This window comes from Gambusia affinis, linkage group LG11 (genome assembly GCF_019740435.1).
Source record: "Gambusia affinis linkage group LG11, SWU_Gaff_1.0, whole genome shotgun sequence".
NCBI classification, from domain to species: domain Eukaryota; kingdom Metazoa; phylum Chordata; class Actinopteri; order Cyprinodontiformes; family Poeciliidae; genus Gambusia; species Gambusia affinis.
In genome coordinates this window covers 14,214,841-14,238,687 of record NC_057878.1, presented here as the reverse complement: position 1 = coordinate 14,238,687, position 23,847 = coordinate 14,214,841, and the positions used below count along the sequence as shown (strand labels likewise).

The following is a 23,847-nucleotide window of genomic DNA, read 5'->3' as shown; positions in this document are numbered from 1 at the left end:
TCACAGGCACAAATTATCCTTTGTAATAATCATTACTATTAAGATAATGTTTTAATATTTGAAGGTTTTGAGAACCTGTCAATAGAAAGTCAATTATGTAATACTGTGTACTTCAGTACAGGTTTTTCGCATACAATAAAATCAAATCATATTGTGTACAGCAGAGGTGTCAAACTCAAGGTCTTGAGGGCTTGTATACAATAACTTTTAGATGTGTCTGTGATGCCACATGGCTGGATCAAATGAGGTGGTCATCAGCAGGTCATCAACTTGACTGCCCTTAGAAGCTAATTCAGTCATATAATTCAGGTGTTTTGGACCAGAGGAACATCTAAAAGTTGCAGTACACTGCCCCTCGATGCCTGGAGTTTGACACTCCTGATGTACAGCATCATGTTGTTACTCAACAACAAATTACTCTGATCTTTGCAGGAGATGTCAGCAACAAGGTCTCAGAGAGCAAAAAGAAATCCCAAACATGATGCCAGCTATTATTCTCCTTGGGTGAAGATAAAGAGGGATTTGATGTAAAATACATCAATTCATTTAAAGGTGAGTTGTGACTTTTTACAGGATTCCAGAGTTTATTAAAGGATTGTTTTTGTTTACTTTTGTCTTGCTTTTTGACTTTTAAACTATTTTTATACTGCACATTAGCATAGATCATATATATACTGTATATATATATATATGTATAAAGGAGGACTGTGTTTTGAAATTCCAAGTATAAAAGAATGAGTGACATTTAGAAGCACCACTCAGCTGACAAACAAATGTTCAAGTAACACAGAAAGACCTCAAATTAGATCAATTAACTGATTTTGAAAATTTTTTAATAATCTCATTTGCTACTATTTGAAAGATATGCATTGTTTAAAGTTTATTCAACCTTACTCATTATGTTTACCTGCAGGTCGGGGTGTGTTCAGCTGCCAGTGCTTTCAAAAAGGAGATTTCCTTATTGAGTGCAGAGGGGAAGTCATAAGTAGGAAGGAACAAGAAAACCGATTGAAAATTTACCATGATGCACTCCAGGCTTTTATGTTTGATTTCAAGTTCAATGGACAACAGCTTTGGTATGTGACTGTTTTAATGTTGTTTTTTATTTTATATTTAATCAAAGTGATGTAAACATTTTCAGCTTCATCAGTAAAAGTAGTTTTAGTTGGAGGAGGAATATTCTTCTGACATGCAAACACCAAATATGCAAAATCATTTCCCTTGCATGGTATAATTATTCTTATAGCATACTTAATATTTTAGTGTTGATGCTGCCAGAGAACATGGATCATTGGGGAGGCTGGTAAATGATGAAGAGATGAACACAAACAACAAAATGAAAGTTACAAGGGTGGATGGAAGACGTCATCTCTGTTTGTTTGCACTCAAAGATATTGGTCCAGGGGAAGAAATGACTTATAATTGTAGTGATTCTGACTGGCTATGGAGAAGAAGGGTACTAGTAAGTGTGAAAATACTATCACAAGTCATTCTACTAGCCATCCATCCATCCATCCATCTTCTTCCGCTTATCCGGGGTCGGGTCGCGGGGGTAGCAGCTTCCCCTACTTCATTCTACTAGCATTGAAAATATTTTTGAAGGAAATGTCAAGTTGTAGTACAGAGTTTCATTATAGTTGAAAACAAGAAGTGATTAGCAGAGTGCCTAAAACCAGATTTTGGAGAAAGACTTAACCAGACCACTATTTCAACTTTTTCAGTGCTATCCTAAATGCTAGAAAATGTCATATGTAAATTAATATATTTTGACCTTATATTAATGAACATTTTATAGCAGGAGACATATTTTGCAGTGTCAATACATAAAATGTCTGTTTAACAATCAGCTGGACAGGTTCATTAAATAGGTGGATTTTATTTTTCTATGGACTCATTCAGTATACATCTCTTCATTTCAGATTTCCAAAGATGAATTGTGTCAGGCTGGTGATGTGGAAACATGCGGATCCTGTTCAACCAACCCTCCAGAGGTAATTTTGGTGTCCAACGACCAACATATTATCTAAAACTAAGTCATTGAAATGATATTAAGTACTGTTCAAACACACAGGTATTGTCTAGTACTTGATATGTAAAGCTGCATTAAAAGGTAGGACAGAGGTTTGAAATTACAAGTACAAAAGAATGAAAGTTGCATGTAAAAACGCCCATACACAGAGGTCCTGTGTAATACTCATCATGTAAGGTTGCCAGAATAAGGAGGACATAGTTTTGAAAGAATGAAAGTGACATGTAGAAATGCCTATACACGCAGGTCCTGTGTAATACTCAAAATGTAAGGTCCCTGAATAAGGAGGACTGTTTTCTACATTGGGAACAAACTCGCATTCAATGAGTGTTCTTTACATTTCAGATTTCCAAAGATGAATTGTGTCAGGCTGGTGATGTGGAAACATGCAGATCCTGTTCAACCAACCCTCCAGAGGTAATTTTGGTGTCCAACAACCAACATATTTTCTAAAACTAAGTCATTGAAATGTTATTAAGTACTGTTCAAACACACAGGTATTGTCTAGAACTTGATATGTAAAGCTGCATTAAAAGGGAGGACAGAGGTTTGAAATTACAAGTACAAAAGAATGAAAGTTACATGTAAAAACGCCCATACACAAAGGTCCTGTGTAATACTCATCATGTAAGGTGCCAGAATAAGGAGGACATAGCTTTAAAATTACAAATACAGACGAATGAAAGTGACATGTAGAAACGCCTATACACACAGGTCCTGTGTAGTACTAAAAATGTAAGGTCCCTGAATAAGGAGGACTGTTTTCTACATTGGGAACAAACTTGGATTCAATGAGTGTTCTTTACATTTCAGATTTCCAAAGATGAATTATGTCAGGCTGGTGATGTGGAAACATGCGGATCCTGTTCAACCAACCCTCCAGAGGTAATTTTGGTGTCCAACAACCAACATATTTTCTAAAACTAAGTAATTGAAATGATATTAAGTACTGTTCAAACACACAGGTATTGTCTAGAACTTGATATGTAAAGCTGCATTAAAAGGGAGGACAGAGGTTTGAAATTACAAGTACAGTTGTGGTCAAAAGTGTACATACACTTGTAAAAAATCATAATGTTATGGCTGTCTTGAGTTTCCAATAAGTTCTACAACTCTTATTTTTCTGTGATAGAGTGATCGGAACACATACATGTTTGTCACAAAAAACAGTCATAAAGTTTGGTTCTTTCATAAATTTATTATGGGTCTGCTGAAAATGTCACCAAATCTGCTGGGTCAAAAATATACATACAGCAACAAAATATGTCAATTTTGGTGATGTAGCGAGTTGTGTCAATCAAATTGGCTTCATGTCATGGCCTCTTCACTTCTTCTAAGTGATTCTGATTGACTACAGCTGTTGACTTCTCATGAGCCCATTTAAATAGTGCTCATTTGACCCAGTGATTAGACTCAGCTACAAAAGCTACAATGGGAAAGTCAAAGGAACTCAGTGTGGATCTGAAAAAGCGAATTATTGACTTGAACAAGTCAGGGAAGTCACTTGGAGCCATTTCAAAGCAGCTACAGGTCCCAAGAGCAACTGTGCAGACAATTATACGCAAGTATAAAGTGCATGGAACAGTTGTCACTGCCACGATCAGGAAGAAAACGCAAGCTATCACATGCTGCCGAGAGGAGATTGGTCAGGATGGTCAAGAGTCAACCAAGAATCACCAAGAAGCAGGTCTGCAAGGATTTGGAAGCTGATGGAACACAGGTGTAAGTCTCCACAGTCAAGCGTGTTTTACATCGCCATGGACTGAGAGGCTGCCGTGCAAGAAAGAAGCCCTTGCTCCAGAAAAGGCACCTTAAGACTCGACTGAAGTTTGCTGCTGATCACATGGACAAAGATAAAACCTTCTGGAGGAAAGTTCTCTGGTCAGACGAAACAAAAATTAAGCTGTTTGGCCACAACACCCAGCAATATGTTTGGAGGAGAAAAGGTGAGGCCTTTAATCCCAGGAACACCATGCCTACTGTCAAGCATGGTGGTGGTAGTATTATGCTCTGGGGATGTTTTGCTGCCAGTGGAACTGGTTCTTTGCAGAAAGTAAATGGGATAATGAAGAAGGAGGATTACCTCCAAATTCTGCAGGAAAACTTAAAACCATCAGCCCGAAGGTTGGGTCTTGGGCGCAGTTGGGTGTTCCAACAAGACAATGACCCAAAACACACATCAAAAGTGGTAAAGGAATGGCTAAACCAGGCTAGAATTAAGGTTTTAGAATGGCCTTCCCAAAGTCCTGACTTAAACCCCATTGAGAACATGTGGACAGTGCTAAAGAAACAGGTTCATGCAAGAAAACCATCACATTTAGCTGAACTGCACCAATTCTGTCAAGAAGAGTGGTCAAACATTTGACCTGAAGCTTGCCAGGACCTTGTGGATGGCTACCAAAAGCGCCTAGTTGCCGTGAAAATGGCCAAGGGACATGTAACCAAATACTAATGTTGCTGTATGTATATTTTTGACCCAGCAGATTTGGTGACATTTTCAGCAGACCCATAATAAATTTATGAAAGAACCAAACTTTATGACTGTTTTTTGTGACAAACATGTATGTGTTCCGATCACTCTATCACAGAAAAATAAGAGTTGTAGAACTTATTGAAGACTCAAGACAGCCATAACATTATGATTTTTTACAAGTGTATGTACACTTTTGACCACAACTGTACAAAAGAATGAAAGTTGCATGTAAAAACGCCCATACACAAAGGTCCTGTGTAATACTCATCATGTAAGGTGCCAGAATAAGGAGGACATAGTTTTGAAAGAATGAAAGTGACATGTAGAAACGCCTATACACGCAGGTCCTGTGTAATACTCAAAATGTAAGGTCCCTGAATAAGGAGGACTGTTTTCTACATTGGGAACAAACTCATTCAATGAGTGTTCTTTACATTTCAGATTTCCAAAGATGAATTGTGTCAGGCTGGTGATGTGGAAACATGCAGATCCTGTTCAACCAACCCTCCAGAGGTAATTTTGGTGTCCAACAACCAACATATTTTCTAAAACTAAGTCATTGAAATGTTATTAAGTACTGTTCAAACACACAGGTATTGTCTAGAACTTGATATGTAAAGCTGCATTAAAAGGGAGGACAGAGGTTTGAAATTACAAGTACAAAAGAATGAAAGTTACATGTAAAAACGCCCATACACAAAGGTCCTGTGTATTACTCATCATGTAAGGTGCCAGAATAAGGAGGACATAGTTTTGAAAGAATGAAAGTGACATGTAGAAACGCCTATACACGCAGGTCCTGTGTAATACTCAAAATGTAAGGTCCCTGAATAAGGAGGACTGTTTTCTACATTGGGAACAAACTCGCATTCAATGAGTGTTCTTTACATTTCAGATTTCCAAAGATGAATTGTGTCAGGCTGGTGATGTGGAAACATGCAGATCCTGTTCAACCAACCCTCCAGAGGTAATTTTGGTGTCCAACAACCAACATATTTTCTAAAACTAAGTCATTGAAATGTTATTAAGTACTGTTCAAACACACAGGTATTGTCTAGAACTTGATATGTAAAGCTGCATTAAAAGGGAGGACAGAGGTTTGAAATTACAAGTACAAAAGAATGAAAGTTACATGTAAAAACGCCCATACACAAAGGTCCTGTGTATTACTCATCATGTAAGGTGCCAGAATAAGGAGGACATAGTTTTGAAAGAATGAAAGTGACATGTAGAAACGCCTATACACGCAGGTCCTGTGTAATACTCAAAATGTAAGGTCCCTGAATAAGGAGGACTGTTTTCTACATTGGGAACAAACTCACATTCAATGAGTGTTCTTTACATTTCAGATTTCCAAAAAGGAACCGTATCAGGCTGGTGACGTGGATGCATGGGGATCCTTTTTAACCAACCCTCCTGAGGTACTATTGGTCTCCAAAGACCAACTTATTTTCTAAATGAAGTCATTAAAATGGTATTAACTACTGTTCAAACAAACAGGTCTTGTGTAATATTCATCATGTAAGATGCAGGTATATAGAGGACTGAGTTTTGAAGTTACAAAAAAATGAAAGTTACATGTAGAAGTGCACAGACACACAGGTCTTGTGTAATATTCAACATGTAATGTGCAGGAATATGGAGAACTGTTTTCTACATTGGGAAGAGACTCACCTTAAGCGAGTGTTCTTTACTTTTCAGTTGATTAACCCCATATTTTTTATATGTTCTTTTCAGCACAAAGTAAACACAGATGGTAAGGGGAAAGAGAGAGTCAACAGAAAACTAAAACAGAAGGACATAGAGCCCCGCAGAAAAAGGAACACAAATAAAAATTCTGGTAAATCACCACACCTACACAAGTCTTGAAACACCAAGCTAGTTAAGCTCAAAAGCACAACTGAAGCATGGTCAAAAGTAATGATCTACACCACTGAAAGGCAATAGGGTGACCATGTTCTTCTTTATGCATGATATTTTGAGCAGACATTATCCAATATGTCATCTGGCTTAAATTACCACACACATACCATTTAACTGTGCCTTGTATTAAAATGATAATCTTTCACACAGCCAATGTTCAGATGCTAGAAAATCTAATTTGGTGATCAGTAATGGGACTGTTTATACTACTTTCTCTATCCCAATCTTAATCTGAAATACATTCACATATTTATATTTTTTCAAAATATCAAAGCACCTAATAAGCAAAGTAATCAGAGTATATCTTTAAATTTGGTTAATTTTAAGATATTAACCAAATTTAACATCTAAAATTTGATTAATCTCTGGTTTTAGGAAACCAGAGATCTCAATAAATGGCCCTTTGCTGATGCTGCACCTGTACAGAACCTGTATTTTGGTGGAGTCAGTGAGATGGTTCAGAGGGGGATCTCCTTCACTGGAAAAAAGACTAGGCACCAGCATTAGAAGGAGGAACAAGTCTTTTGGCTTTGGATGGTTCTTCACCAGCTGCTGAGGCCTGTTTGTCAAACAAATGCAATTTTAAATTATGAAAAAAAAAATTTTTTCTAGAATTCCCTCAAATAATTAATCATACATACCAAGCAACCATACCAAGTGTTAACCTGTTTGGCATTTGCAGAAATTAATTTTCATCGATGCAACCTACATGCTCATTTCTGTAGCTTCTCCCACTAATGTATGTTCTTTATGAATGCTTATTTGAAAACAGGCATTACATAATTTATAACCAAGAAAAATTAACAATTGGAGTTGGTTTTCACTAATGAATTATTTCTTTTTCTAGCATCTATGGAAAGTGCTAGGAGAGCAAAAGCATCCATGATCTCCTGGAGATTGCTGCAGTCATGGGGCACTTTGGCGAACACATCAAGAAAGGACAACTGGCCACTATAATAGAATGCCAGCATTATCTTTTTGATTTAACAATAGACCCGTAATTCATTTAACTTTGCCATTCACAGATTTTCCTTTATGTTCACAAACAGAATTGTTGCTCTAGTTCTTAGTGAAGGTGCTGTAAATAAAGTCCACTTTCTGTGTAGCCATATTCCATATTTCCATGTTTGGACTTAATACATATATATTTCATGTTTGTGTATGCTGTGGTCCTGATAAATAAAATTGGCCCTGACAATTACTGTTGGTATCATGGGCGGAGCCAAGCACCTCATTATCGTCTGTCCTTCTAATACAGCATTGCATCAGGTTCTTGTATTTTGAGTTCTGATGTGTGTATTGAAGTTTTCAAGTGAGATCTATGTTGTGTAGCTCAAACAAGATTTTTTACAACTTACTAGGTCTTTCTAGCACAAGTGGAAAGGGGTGACTGTTTAGTGTTGCAAAAAACTGGTTTGAAAAAATTGTCCCTCTAAACCACCAAAACCCGTATGTGCGTGTGTGTGTGTGTGTGTGTGTTTGTTTGCTCTTGAATTTAAGGATCAGGGCACATCCAGCACACCACCTTCTGCTGGAGTCAGTCATGTGCTGAGATTTGGAGTTGTGGCCCTTATCGCTGGTGCAGCGTTCCTGTTGTGCACGTTTGTGGTTTCCCTCTACATGTGGAAAGCCAGTGATAAAAATGTAAGTGAATTGGGATTATATGTTAAAAATGTTGACAAGTGTGCAGCATTTCAAACTGCAAAATTAAATCTTTCCTTCCGACTTCAACACTCAGGCTGCTCAAATTGATTCATTGTGCCCTTCCACATTTTATACGGAACAGCATAATGTTTATTTGTGTTCTAATGAGCTCACATGTGGGGCAAACCACCTCAGTGGGGTCTGCAACAGCATCTCCCGTGGTGCTTTACTCAAATTCTCAGTGTGTTAAAACTACAGAGGATTTTGTTCCATGGAAATGTCTGCGAGGGGGTAAATAACACAAGCAACACGAAGCTTGTTCCTACCTCTGCTGTTTGTGTTTGCCACTTTGAGATTTACATAACTCGACTAATCAGTCATTTTAACATGTCGCTTTGAATGCTGGCAGGTTTATAGCGTTCGCTACAGCCTGAACATCAATGGGAAGGTGAGAGAGGGCTCCATGAAAATTGATTCTGACAACAATCTGCAGAGATTTCAAACTGGGAGTGAAGCTGGGGAGGCTGTGGAGATTCATGACTTTCAAATTGTGAGTAAGTTTGTCCTTGTTCTCACTCCCCCCCACTCCCACAGCTCAGCTGAGACCTTCTGTGTGCTTAGCGAAGTAGCAAAGTTGTGAATGTAAACATGGCATCTCTGTGATTTGGTGCAGGGAATAACTGGAATCCGCTTCTTCGGAGGAGACAAGTGCTATATAAAATCCCATATCAAAGCAAACCTCTCGCTCCTGGGAGCACACAACAAAGAGGCGTTGATGTTTGACCTGGTACGTGTGCAAGTTCTTTGACATGCAATGTTGAGAATTTGGAAAGAAAGAAAGATATTGCAGCATTAATCTGAGTAAATTCAGGGAGACTGTGTTTGTTCTCTTGTCAGACAGATGAATTAATGCCTGTGAGGTTCGATGAGGACTTCCTTGTATGGGTTGCAGCAAAGCAGCCGCTGAAGAGCACCACATTTTTGAGCAACAGAATTCTGGATCTTTGTGGGGAACTTCCCATTTTTTGGCTCCAACCCATTTATCCCAAAGGTTCTTCCTACTTTTTCCAGATTCTGCTTGCGGTCGTAGGAGGGCTTAAGCCGGATTTAATTTGTGGTAGATTTCTGTTAACTGTGATGAATGGGGGTAATAGCAAATTAAAATCCCGCGTTCAGGACATTAAATCTTTTTATAGATCACTAAAAGAAAGAAATATTTTATAGTTAAAAAAATAAAAAATGTCGTAGCCTACACAGTCATGGAGAGACTTTTCCAGCACACAGTGATTGACACCCTACACAAAGACAATAATCCACAAAAGGTCACTGCTAAAGAAGCTGGATGCTCTCAAGATGCAGTATCCAACCAAATTTATGAAGAGGAAAACATGTGGTAGGAAAAGGTGGTCTGGTAACCCCACATCATTCTTCGCTGTCTTTGCATGATTTCTATTTTCTGAGAAATTAGAATTTTGGGTTATCATTTGCCATAATAGTTCAAATTAAAAATAAACGCTTTAAATCTATTGCTCTGTATGTAATGAATCAAAATCTGCTTCACTTTCTGAATTGGACCATTAAAAGAAATGAACTTTTTGTTAATATTCTAATTTACTGGCATCAGCTTAGATATCTGTGTTAGTCAACATGTCCTTTGGGTATTTTTAATATTTTTGAAACCCAGAGGCTTGCAGGGGCCCCAAGGCAGCCACAAAGTCTGACCTGATCCCCCTAAAAGGAAAACTGCTGTTCTAAAATACACTGTAATCTATTTTAAGTTGAGCCATTTTACTTTTTTCATAGCTCATTAAAATCTTAGCTGTGATTGCTTTTCTTATCTGCTGACACACTTGTAATATTTCCTGCCTTAGCTTAGAAGTTAGTGAAACACTTGAACATCTTGAACATACACTAAATTTAGAGTGGAATAACAAAGTCCCGTATTAAAAAAATAATAAAATTGAAACATGCAGCACTGCTTGATATCACTGCTGCTAAGTGAATTATTTAAGACATCTGAGACAGCTCCCGCTATGTAGGATTGAGCTCTGAGGACATGTATGGCATCTTGCGGATGTTGACCCAATACTGTTCCCTCTTGTGGATGGAGTAACAGATGTGGAGAGGAGAAAGAGAGGCATGCGACGAGCCAAACGGCAGTTAGACATGCAGGACATCAAGGCGTCCACTCAGGAGAGGGACCCGGAGAGGCGCGGTGAGCAGGAAGCTGTGGATGAAGGACAGTCAGCTATGGGGTCAGGGTACAATCCTGAAAACCCGTACCATGTGAGTCATCATTTCATCAACAACATTGTTTACAGTGAACAAGTTTCCACACGTGGTTAATTTTTGATAAGGTATCAAGAGGCATATTCAAGGCCTTGAAGCAATCCTTAAAGTGTTGTTTTGAAATGAAGTTTTGCTTTTCACAAGTTACTTCATCACAGCAGTGCTAAAAAGGATGGTTCCAGATGTTGTGAAGTGGGTTTCAGTGAGGGAGTTATCAGCAGTCAGTATTTTACCAGCAGGAGACAGGGGTCTTAAAGTGTATTCTAACTGTAGTCCAAAATCAAAGAATTAGCTTCTGTGCCACTTTACTATGCAATATGTTCCTCATTAAATTAACATAGAAAGCACTATGTTCTGTTTTTTAATATTCTGCTTTATTACACCACAACAAAGACTTTCCAGTTTTCTCTCGAACTCTTTGTTCCATTTGTTAATAACCCAAGCCCTTGCTTTGGATGGCAAGGATGAAAAATCAGAAGGGTTGTACATGTGCTATGCTAACACTGACAACACTGCAAAAATTTGAAGAATAGTGTTGGATGTCATACACTTGCAAAGAAAAAAATAATAATCTTAGGCGACAAGAATATTTATAAGATGCTAGGTAAGGATTGAACCCAGGAATTTCTCTAACTGAGGAAATTGTATTGTCAAAAACATGCAGTAAGAGGAGTTCAGTAGGAACAGGGATTGTTTACTTAATGCAGTGGATCCCTAAGATTTTCTGGGGGGGTTTATTCATTCATACTGCTTCCCACACCCCCCCTGCAATTTCACTGCATCTTTATTCTGGCATCTTTAAAGTGCACTAAAAACTAATTTTTAAAAAAGCATAAATGACATATGTTATAAAGTTATATCTTCAGGATCTCATTGAACTATTAAAATGATTAGAACTGTAACTAATAATGAATGTGCAAAAATGTTACAAAGCCATATTATTTTTTGTAATACGGTACTTACAAATTCCTGTCACCGTATTGCTCATCCAACTTCATTTTCTGTATGCCATCCATTATTACACCCCAGTACCTTGCCCAACTTCCAGTCCTTATTTCAAGCCCCATAGTGGCAACTCTGGATGGTATCTATCTTAAAGACAGTGGAATTAGAAGAAAGAAAAGCTGTCTTTGTTTATTATCATTTGGTCATCTTTAAATAAGCAGGGCATTCAGCACTTTGCATATTAAAACATTTGTATGTCAATATGTTGCTTTTGCCCTTGAATAAATCACATTCAAAGAAAGATGTTGTTTTAGGCTTCATCTTGTGATATTTATGAGAATGACACAACAATCTGCTATTGCAAAAGTTTTACAACCCAAAACTGGAAGACATAATTCACAAATCTTACTTGTAAGAATCATTAAATGATCCAAATTTGTAAAAATGAAAAAAAAATATTTATTTATTTATTTTTTATTCCACTTTTTTCACATTAGAAATTAGTGACCTGATACATAAAAAGTAGTACAGAGACCTCACTCAACACTTTGCAATGTAACCTGGGCTGACTTATAATGCCAAACGAAACGTCATCAGTCAAATGCAAATATTAGCACGTCAATGCTAAATTTAACATGCTAATGTCAACCTTGCAGCTAATTGTGATTGTTAAATAGATCGTCTCCTCTTTAGTCTGAGCCTGAAGATCTGAGAGAGTCTTAGCAAAATGCTGACTGAAACAATCTTCAAAGCAACTGTAACGATTTAATATTAAAGCGTCATGTTGAATTTGAAAACAAGACTTGTAAACCACATCAGGTGGATATTGGAGTTTTTGATAATTTGCATACATGCTACAAGCCAGTATAATGAAAGCAGAAAAAATATATTCTTATTTTTTGAGCCTAAAAATCAGAAATCACTGGGTCATAAAAATCATATGACCCAGCTTTCCACCAGCATTTAGACGCACCACTTACGCACAAATCTGGGCTGCGCTAAAGCGTTAAACGAGTCTCAAAAATCTTTGTGCATTCATAACCAGATCTATGCATAAATGCAGTTTTGTGTGTGTGTACCAGGTGATTCGTGTGTACTTATTTAGTTTGCAGGCGTAGGAGAAGGTTTGGATTCATAATTATCAGATTTGCAAAGTTGTAGTTAAAAGGTTTGTAGAAACTTAATGTTTGCAGAAATTTTAATTTTGTGTGTGTACTTTTTTTTTGTATTCATAATTATGACCACAATTGTGACCACATATTTACAAATACCCAGAGTTTTTCTTTTTAGAGTTTACAAATCATCTTTCAAAGATACAACTATCCAAACTTAAATACAATGATCCTTGCATGAGTTACAAATCCAGTATTACACACGCACAGATACTTTTACACGCACACATTTTTGAGATTATTTTCACTCCTGGACTCAGATGGGGACTGTTTGTGTCCTCTGATGAACACAATGAGTTGAGATGTTGTGAGAATATTTATTTTTCATGCTGTATTACTTTTACATCTGAGTAGCCTTAACATTTGTAAGTATCTCACATGATAATTGGGATATAACAATAAATGAATGAGAATGGAGAACACTATATATGTCACACTGTAAACTGAATGTTACAGAACTAGAGTGCATAAATAACTGCAGTACAGTGGCTCCCTAATAAAAAATAAATACAGTGCATTAAAGGATATGCAATAGCTTATGGCACAAAGATGTAACATTGTAAAACCTGTACCCACAATGCTCTGTTGCTACCATTCAGGTTCACTTGGTTGCATAAGGCAAAACTGTGACGCCTCAAGAAAATTGCCTAGAACAAACCAGTACAAATTTAAAGGCAGTACAATGTATAAATAAGACAAAGTAGGATATGGAATATTTAATTAATGTGTTTGTTTGTTGTTGTTGTTTTATTTTATTTTTTTTACATTAATGTGTTAACTGAGAAATATGACTGTATGAATTTGTATGAACTGGACATACAAATGCATACATGGTGAGCATCCACAGAAGGCATATAACTCAAACCTTCTACTGCTCAACTTAACTACTAAACATTCAAAGAACAACTTGTCTTGAACATCCTCATAACGTGCATAAACTGTAATCACCTGTTGCTTGACCAGCGAAACTAGTCCCAGCTAGACCCACTAGTTCCAGCATGTGTGTGATTCACACAGTGTCTGAGTGAATAGTGAACAGTGTTCCTGAATTAGTTTGCAAAAACCAAACAATAGTGTTTAAGTTACCTTTGCACGTAGGTATTTCAGTTTTCAAGCTGCATTTTTTTTTTTTACTATTTTACAAATTCTTTCATAATTTTTCATGAATAAAAACATTTTTCTTTATGAAAAAAATTGCTAATTGGTGGCTCTTCATGAATACTGAATAATGAATAGGTGAGGGTTCACTGTTTTCAGAATGCTCTTTCATTTAATTTCAACTGAGCAAAAGTTCAACCACTAAATGGCGACAAAAGGCTTCCAATACAGTTTTTGGTGTTTTTAAAACCTGTACTGTCAGTATTGTACTATACTGACAGCGTCTAAAACACCCCACAGAACTCCATTTCAACTAAAAGTCCAAACTATCCCTTTGATATGCCAACTTTCTTCAAAATCTACTTTTTCAAACTGGAACTCAGTGAGAAAATGCATTAACTTCAAGCAGACCCTTTTCTTTGCTGTTGCTGCTGCCATTGTTAGGGCATCAATCGGACATCTGAATTTAAGGTCAAAGCAGCCAGTGTGTCTTGGTGAATTTCTGAACCAATGTAGAAAATTCCCACCTCTTATAAAAATTTACATTTTCCACAAAAAAAAATAAAAAATCTGCTTTCTTGAGATTATTAAAATATTTAGAACTTGTTTGAATTGCAAATATAGATTTAAAAATCTGATGTGCTACTCTTGAACATTAATCCTCTTTAATGTAACCACAGCGCAGCGGAAAGGCCAGAGAGGAAAGCGCCATGACCTTTGATAGCATGCTGGACCACCAGGGAATCTGCTGCTCAGAATGCCAGCGCAGCTACACTCACTGTCAGCAAGTATGTGAGCCTCTGCGTGGCTACTGGCCTTGGCCCTACAACTACCGAGGGTGCCAGGTGGCCTGTCGAGTGATCATGCCTTGTCGCTGGTGGGTGGCACGGATTTTGGGTGTTGTGTAGCCTTGTTGTTTAGAAAGAAAAGTGTCTTTTTTTCTTTTTTTTTTTCGCCTCACCAAAGATCTTAAACCTTACTGCTTTTCTGAGCTACTCTTGACAGCGCAACTTGCATACTGTGAAAAAAGTTTTCAGTAAATGTTAGAAATCTCCACTTCTCGAGACATACTTTTCCTCTTTTGTTCTGTAAAATTTGAATACGTACTGTAGATGCAACTCCAGCATCACAAATAAGCACATCTTTTCGCAGCTAAATGCTAAAGCTGTAGTGCACTGTACTGTGTTTAGTAGAAAGGCTTGGGACCAAATCTAAAATGCTCAGCAGATCATGCCCCTTTTTTCTGACTGAGCAGGCTTTCAATAAATTCTAATTACAGTATGCCTGCTTTGATGTTGATGTTTTTCTGTGTCACACGCTGTTTCCATGGTTCTACCGGGTGTTTTCTTCTTTCATTTTGATAAAAACTGAAGTGACAGCAACAGTTGCCATAACTTCCATTTACAGCTCCGATTCAGTTTGAGGGCAACACAATTTTTGTGTGCCGACATCTGCATTGACATGTGCTAATGCGGGCTCAGTGTTGTGGCAGTGATGGAAAACATTTCCATCAAAATGACAGTTTCTTTTAATTATTTTTTTTTATTTTTTGCTAAGAGGACACTGCAAATAAAACAGGTAGAAATTACGATCCCCAAAAGTTTTCTTTTTTATTTTCTTTAATTTCTCATTTTGTTTTATTAATACTGCTGCTTGTGTTTTCAACTGTAGCCTGAATAGCTCACAATCAATAGTGATCTGACTGTTATCTCGAAAGCCGTACGCTAACTTTTTAAATAACTAAACGCAGCTATGTTGTGATGAAGTTGATTTCACAGCGGGTTATCCAGGCACATCAAATTACAACAGATGTGAAATTGCTCCATATCTGCCTCTAAAGCTGCATTGAAACTCTGAAGCAGTGCGAGGAGGCAACACAAAAGAGATGCTTGTCTTTTTTTCCGCGTGGAGATTTTTCCTGGTTTTCGCGCGGGTAGAGGTGCTTATCACATCTGCAGCGCTGATAAGGCGGCCTCCGTGCTTCCGTAGGCTATATAATATTAATCCGTCTCCCACGTCTGCAGATACACTTAAAGGAAGGTGACAAGCATGACATATCCAGGACCTCCTGATGGCTCGTGCTCTCGAGTGCAGCCGCTAAAAGAGCCCCCAAGTACCCTCAAGTGATGTAAATTTGCAAGGGGAGTCCAATTTCCATCACAGTGCTGTCACTGCCATGGTCATTAAACTAAATCATCCTGCTGTGTGTCACACTGCTCCTGTTTTAAAGGCTCCTCTATAATGGAGTTATACTTGGACTGCAGATTGGAGCACAACAGTAAAATGTCTGACCTGACATCACCTGTAGGACTAACCAGAATATTATATTTTTCCTCAACACTTTGGAGGATGAGGGGAAATGTGAAATAATAAAAAAAATAGTACTTTATTGTGCAGTAGTCATATGTTTAACAAGACAAAGTAATTATAATAAACACATTTACTGTGCTGCTTTGGTCTGGCAATCTGTCCAGGACGTACCTCGCCTCTCGCCCAGTGACCCCTGGAGAAAGGCACCAGACCCTCTTGCAACCCTGCAAGGATAAACAGTAAATGTCCATGGATGGATGGACATTTACTGTGCTGTACTGTCTACTGTCAAACGATAACCACAAATGTGCATATTTCTAATTGTATGTGATAGAGCAATATTAACTACAGTTAAGTAGAAAGAAACTAAACTTTTATACTTAAAACCTTAAAAAAGTGCATTCGTATTCAGAAAGTCTACTCTCGTACTCCTAAATAAGATTCAATGCAATCAACATCAGAAGTCACCTGATCAGTGAGCAGACTCAGAGTATAAACACAAGTGCTCTGTGAAAGCCCCGGAGGTTTGTCAGAGAATATCAATGAAGACAAAACATGGCAGACAGATTGGATATCAGGTTATAGAGAAGTTTAAAGCAGAGTGAGGTTGTAGAACAATATTGCAAGCTTTGAACATCCACTTAAACTCACAGGAAACCATTGATAAACAATATTAATAATCACAAACTTTATATGAATTACATCTAAAAAATTAGAAGGCACAGTGTCTCATAATATAAGAAAGAAGCAATGTCAAGTTGTCATAAAGAAGACATTTTCAATAATGTCAACTATGTATTAAAAGTGTCATGATTTACCAAATGACACTTTGTGACAACAGTCATAAATATTCATGAAGACTTACTCATGAGTTCATAACTGGTGTTATATCATGTTTATGATGGTGTCATGACAGTCTTATTCACAACCCGTCAAATAAAGTGAACCTAAAATTACTGTGACAAAGTTAAATAAAAAATATTGTTAAAAATTATATTTCCATGGAAAGAGTCTCCTTAAAAAACAATTTAAAGGGATTAAAAAGTGAATTTGGCTAAACTGATCTACTCAGGGAGTATAGTTTTCTAAATTGGTGCTCTGACCAAAGGAGCTCCCTTCCTTTTAGTCTTAATACAGGATCGTGGTATAGTCATAAGAGCTTTGTCCTATGACTTCAGATTTCAGCTGTGGTGTTAAGAGATCAGAGATGAATTTGGCACAAACCCAAAGTAGGCCTTGAGGGTTAGCAATAAAATCTTAAATTAATCCTAAAATGAACTTGTGAGCAGTGAGGAGCCCATAAAATTGAAGTTAATATGTTCCTTTTTATGTTCTAATAAGTAGTGTTTTGTACCATCTGTAGTTTCTCAGAGGTTTATAAACTGTAATAATTAATTTGAGAGTAGATTAAATGATTAAATAAAATTAATAATTAAATATTATTTAGAAAAAACTGATTTAACAATACTGTCGAAGTAGCATGAACTATGTTTGAACCACAGAACTGACGTGCTTATCAAGGCTAACGTGGACATCAAAAACCATAAATTAATCAGAATAGCAGCACCTTGTAACTGTAGAGGAGCTGCAAAAATCCTGAGCTCAATTGGAGGAATCTCAACAGATATTTGTCATGCAATCTACAAACCTGCTTTTCATCTAAGAGTGGTTGGTGGTGGCTGCATCCTGCTGTGGGGCATCTTTCTCTAGAGCACAGCCAGGGAAACTGATCAGATTTGATGGGAAGATAAATGAGACAATGCTAGAAAAAAACCTGTTAAAGGCTGCAAACAACATGAGACTGAGGTAAAAGTTCACCTTTTACATGGACAAAAACCTTAAATCTATCTCCAGCGCTACAGTGGTATAGTTTAGCTTCAACCACAGTAATGTAATAGAATGGTCAAGTCAAAGCTCAAACCAAAATTTAATTGAGGATCTGTTGCAGTACTTGAAATATTTTGTTCAGATCCCATTCAATCTGACTGGGCTTCAGCTACATTTCAAACAATAAGAAACAAAACATTCAGACACTTGATGTGCAAATCTAATAACCCAAAACACTTTCATCAAAAGTTGGTTCCTTAAAGCATTTATCTTCCTCTTTATGTTTATAGACTACATTATGCTAGTCAATCATGCAAAATTCTAATAAAATACATACAAGTTTGTGTTTGTTGAATTTTGCTGAAGAGAAACTTATTTGTTTTGTGGATTTCTTTTTTTTTTTTTTTTTGGGCATTCGGTTTCACTCCTAATTTGTTGGCAAAGAAGCACAGAACAAAGAGCTCTAACTTTAGACTAAAGGAGATGGAAAACAAAAATCAGAACGACAGATCCCAACACCACAAGCGAAAACCCAATGTGGCATTTAAACCGAGAAAAAAAAAAAAGAATTCTCAGAACAACGTCAGTTTTCTTTTTCCTTTTTTTATCCCGGGGCCCTGTTTCGAAAGAACTTGTCTCTTTTTGCCATCCCTCTATCTCCTGAAAGGAGAAATGCACCCCCATTGAGTAGAAAGACGAATGTGTTGGAGATCGGCTTCAGTGTGCGAGACAGTGGTGCCTTTTTCTTTGTCTCTCCCTCTGGAGTTGAGCTTACCCTGGGAACCCTGCAGGCCAGGGAACAAACAGAGCTTTGTGAGCACCGACCCACTGTGCCCAGCAGCCACACTGCAAACCTTCAGCTCCTGTGCTAATAAGACGCCACAGATGAGGAATGCGCTCAGCTGACAGAGGAGGGGGCGCTTTCTCGCATCCACCTGTGCTTTCATCATCGCCCATCATAACAAACATGGGCAGGCGGGGTGTGTTGTGGATGCTGAAAGCTCTCCTCACCTATCCATCCTCTTGCCACTAAAACCAAATACGATATATTTAGGAGAATTGATCTTTTGCTGGAAGAATTAGGACTAATCACAGCCATGCAGTCACGAGAGCTCCGTGTAAATATGTCAGTAGTCTGTCATAAATTTGAGCGTTGTTGCCCAAGAGGCACAAAAAGTGTGAACAGGAGTGAGAAGTGAACCACTCTAGCCGACGTGTCCTACATTTGATTGCATGTTTTCCATTACACCCAGACATGAATGCAATAAATAGTACTGACAGTCCATTTTGCACCCTAACGATGAACACAGAAACCCTTTTAGGCTTGCTCATTATGTTTGTCTGTGAAAAAGCACTGCAATACATTTATAGATGCTGGCACTGGAGAACCTGTTACCCGCAGCTTTGCACCAGCAGAAACAAGCCAAGCTAGGGAACATTTGTCTTTTCTTTTCTCCTGAATGCTCAGAAATACATGGCTGGATGAAGGGTTGTTCTGCTACAAGGCTTAAATGCTTTTTAATCCCATGGTTGAGTGACCACTTGCAGTTCTGCCCAGTACTCTGCCTGCCATTTGTAGGTCCCTCTGAAGTTTTTCTGCCACTTGCTCGCCTTTCTCTCCCTTTCTCTCAACACCCCACCTCCTGTTTTGTATGCGAGTCCCAAATGGTTTTTAATCAAACGCCTGCTAGTACTGCAGAAAATAAATAAATAAATAAATAAATAAGTAAATTTTTTTTTAAAGGCGTGACTTGTTTATTTCACAGAGTTAAAACTGCAAATACCAGTTATAGACCTGCCTGACTTCAGTGAATTATTGTCAATGTTATGAAACATTATGGCAATTACTCTGCACATACTGCAGGGATTTTTTTTTTTCTTTCCGCGTATTGCACTTGGTTGCATGGTGTCCTTGTTACACTTAAATAGAAAACCTGTACTGTGGTGTGGGTGTAAATTGGACACAGTACTGGAATTTGCACCACTGCTCTGCGAAGGACAGACTCTGCGTGTGTGACAGTTATTGTGGTGGTGCTGCAGCAACCTGCACTGGATGTCAAGAGTTGTACTAAATAAGGTAAGGCAGTTATATTTAAATCATAACACGAGATGTGGTCTTGGAGAAGATAACGGGAGAATATTGCACATTTGAAATGAAAAATTATGTCCAAATCATAAAATAATGCTAAAAGGGTAGTTCAAGATATTTGACGTTTGTTTCTGATAAAAGGTAATAAGAGGTTTATATAAATACAGATTAGTTGGCCCCAGAAGTGAAAGTCGCCAGCTCATCTGAGAGAAACCAAGACCAGAGGGTCCTTTTAATATACTGAAGCACATTCAGTCTCAAAACTGTCACAGTAGTTAGTGTGAACATTCAAGTCGATGGCAGAGGTTTTTTTTTAAGTGAATAACCAGAATAAAGTAGACCAAGGAACACAGCAGACATCTCAGAGATAAAACTGTCCTGCACCATGCAAGGTGCCTATAGTAAAAGCATCGAAGTGCTCCGGTCAAAAAAGACCAAAGCTGAATCATTTGGTCTTATTGCAAAACATTATATCAGGCAAAACCTCTGATAACCTATGAAAACAGATATCATGTCCATCCGATGTAGGAATGCAACAAATTTGGAAATTGTGCTGCAATTTCTACAAGACTTTTTTCATAATTAAAATCTTCAAGGACTTTTAAATCACTTTTCTACAAAAATCTAAATTTAATTCAAATGTTATGTTTATTGCTTAGCAGTAAGAAGTCAACAAAATGTGTTGATTTTTCATAACAAAAAAATACAAATTTATAGTTGATGTGAGCTTTTCTAAAACTATAGACTATAAATTTGAAAATTATAGTTCATGTGAGCTTCGTTGCTCACATAAACTGTGAACTTAATTGTTTTGGCTTCTGGGGCAAATAGTTTGGGCACCACTGATGTTCAGGTAAGAAAAAGACCTGAACAGCATCAGATCCTAAGAGAAGATCTGGCAAGATTAGAAATATATAAAACAGTTTTCACATAAACCACTATACTTTTGGCATTTTATTCCGCTTCACTTTTACCTCCTTCAACCCTAACGTGGTGATACACAAATTCCTCAGTTGAGAAAATGGCCACAAATTTAGAACAGTGTCTTATGAACATGTATGTTTTTAATGTTTGCTAATATTGTGTTGAATCCCATGAATATGTGTATATCCCAACTAAGCTACTTCAATTGCTAAAATCAACTAAACCTTTTCAAGTTGATGTTAGATTTACACCACTATGAGGTTTTATTTACCTTTCATGTTGATACATAATATTTGTCTGGGACTAGTAATGGAAACAATTTCACAAAAACTCACTTAAAAAAATCCCTTTAAATGATAGAAACCTGACCAATCTTTCCAGCTCTTCAGCCTCTGTGTCCAACCGATCTGGATTTGTCCAAGAGAAAATATATCAATCAACTCTGAAAATACATAACTATCCCTTTAAAACATGCCAAACGAATAACTGCTCTGAGATTCCCTATCAAACGGTGACTTTCATTTCTACTTAAATCCTTCAAGTAGGCTTCCCAGAAGTTACGCATCCTTTTCCAGAGTAGATTGAAATGAAGTTATAGATAGCTCAAAGCAAAATCAAATGAGGACTTCACATCTACAAACTGCTGGGAAGAACATAACAGCTCACTCACAAAGCAATGTCAAGAGGTTTGCCAGATGAAAGTAAAAGTTGCTTTGAGAGTTGCAGGAAGTACTGACAAAGTTTATGAAGAAGAAAGTAAATGTCTTTTTAATCCTCAGCAGCAAATGCAACAATGAGGGAGCCTGCACGCTTAGATATGTCACCCCCGGGGCAGGCTCTATACTTAAGACTTACAACAGCCTCATTATCTCCCTCAACTCACATCAGATCCTAGCAGCAGTTTGTCACAGGCAGGCTCCTCTCTGCCACCAGGCATCAGACCAATTCTCCTGCAACACTACTGTACATAATTGCCATATGGACAGCATTTTGGAGCCAGACAGAAGACTAAAAAGCCCTCCAGGCAGATTCCCCAGATAACTAAATGAATATTTTATCTCATTTCCATCTAATTTGCACTGCATTATAATACAGGAGCGAATTTTTTAATTAATTGATAGAACAGATCAAACATAGGTTTGCACTTTGATTTTTTTTTTTTTTTTTTTGGGATGGAGCTGGTATTTTGATAATTTCCATGACTTTTTTCCCATGCCAAGCCCTTTAATCTCTCGGAATTTCGGCATGTCTTTATAGCCACACTATAATAAAACATACAGCAAATTAATAACTGTCAGTGTGCATAAAATGCCTGTCTTGGTTGTGTGAGCACTTCCAGTGAGAAGTTCTTTTTTTTTTTTCTTTACCTGCCACCCCACTGATTAATTAATTTCACACTGTTTAATTAAATCCACAGTCTGGGGAGCCTGGGCAGCACCACAGGGAGCCGCATGTGAGTCTTGTGCGCACAGAGATTACTAAAGAGGGTCTGAGACTCCTGCTCCCTGGCTGATGTTGACGCTGACGTCACCCTCTGGATACCAGAGCCTGATTGTGTCAATGTCATCTTGCAGTTGTGAGCCTTTTCTGCCGGGGACATGATAGCATGGCTCCACGTGTGGATTTCCAGCTTACATTTCCACTAGCACAGAGAAGCTGAGCATTTCACAGTATCATCCTGAAAGTAGCCTTGAGATTAGACAGTATTTTGAGCTTGTGGTACACGGTCAGCGTACAGAAGCTAAAAAATTACACAGATTTGTTTCTGTATAGATAAGAACCCGTATCAATATCAAGATGGACTGCTGTGAGATTTTCACAGCTTTATGACGAAAATACAAACAGTTCAAGAATAACCAGGAGCTTAAAGCTGCAGTATTTTAAAAAGAATATGCTTCTTAATATTTGTTAAAGCTGTCCCTAAGTTATGACTATATATTATAAGACAGATAATCTGTAAAAATAAATAAATACCTAAAAAATTGAGCTCCTCCATCTCCTCTCAGAGTTACTATTGCTGTTTGCAGAAATGCACCGTTCCCGGTCAGAAACAACCCATAAAGAGCCAGGAAGAAGGTCTTGGCGCTGTGGGTCATGCACACGTACTTGCATGAAAATCATTTATCCAACATCATCTGTGGCCATCCTCACTAGCCTGAGCATTCAAGATAAGCTCAGGTGTTGGAAGAAGCTGAAGAGCTGCAGAGAGCAAGGGTAACAGAGTGAACACAAGCTTGATTGACTGTGCTAAGATCCTCCTTCAGGTTCTGATTGGTCGTTTCTGACTGAGCTGTGTATTTCTGCACTTAGACCAGCGAACACTGGGACAAGGCAGAGGAACTCGATTTTTTTCATAGATTATCTGTCTCAAACTGTGCCGTCACTGACAGTTATAACAAATATGAAAAAAAACTTTTTTTAATAATAATTAAAATTACATATTGCATTTTTCAATACTGAGGCAGGTGTGCAAAATGACAAAAGACCCAGAATAGCTAACCAGAGAGAAAGTGGAACAGGTGTGGTAAGAAGAAAGCAGGGAAACTGAGAAAAAGAGGATAATTATTACAAAGAAAGATGAACTCCAACTCAAAGAATCTACAAAGCAAAGGGGAAAAGTCCAGCAATAATCCGGGAGACATAAATTCACATATACAAGAAACAGAGCATGAGAATAAACTCAGAGATTAAACTCAAATAAATGAACTATGGCAACAACGCAGAGAAATGGACTGAATAGGACAAGACATGTTGAATATAAATAAAGAACAGAGAGTTTTATTTTTTAATTATGTGACTTGTCTCATGAGAAATAAAGAATTAAAATGGGAATGATTTTTACTAAGACGAGCTTGCAGACTTGAAATGGTAATTTTAATCAAAAAGCACTTCAATGCAGTTTACAGTAAAAAAAAAAACAACAGAATCACAAGCCACACTTTTGCGTAAGCATCACAAACATCTCCAGTATTCACACATTTTTATTCAAGCTGCAGAGTTTACTGAGACGTGATAAACTTTTAATCAGCATTCCTGCACGCAGACTGATACAGCATAAGCTCGGGGAGCGACGCGCTGTTTGCGCCTGCCTTGTCCTGTGACAGGAAGACCTATCAGGTGCTAA

The 23,847-nt window shown here is 37.7% G+C and overlaps 1 protein-coding gene and 1 long non-coding RNA gene across 2 annotated transcripts; both read left to right on the top strand.

Annotated features, from left to right (window-relative positions):
• Positions 1-490: 490 nt before the first annotated feature.
• Positions 491-6,342, top strand: LOC122839628. Its single transcript, XR_006372081.1, has 5 exons — positions 491-552; positions 914-1,076; positions 1,920-1,991; positions 5,852-5,923; positions 6,240-6,342. It is a non-coding gene; the product is annotated as an uncharacterized LOC122839628 (long non-coding RNA).
• Positions 6,343-7,637: 1,295 nt separating this feature from the next.
• cnmd (chondromodulin) lies at positions 7,638-14,481 on the top strand. The gene is made up of 7 exons (XM_044132603.1): positions 7,638-7,664; positions 7,926-8,069; positions 8,479-8,619; positions 8,743-8,856; positions 8,967-9,120; positions 10,180-10,355; positions 14,254-14,481. The coding sequence occupies exons 1-7, from the start codon at positions 7,638-7,640 to the stop codon at positions 14,479-14,481; spliced, it is 984 nt and encodes a 327-aa protein (XP_043988538.1).
• The last annotated feature ends 9,366 nt before the right edge of the window (positions 14,482-23,847 follow it).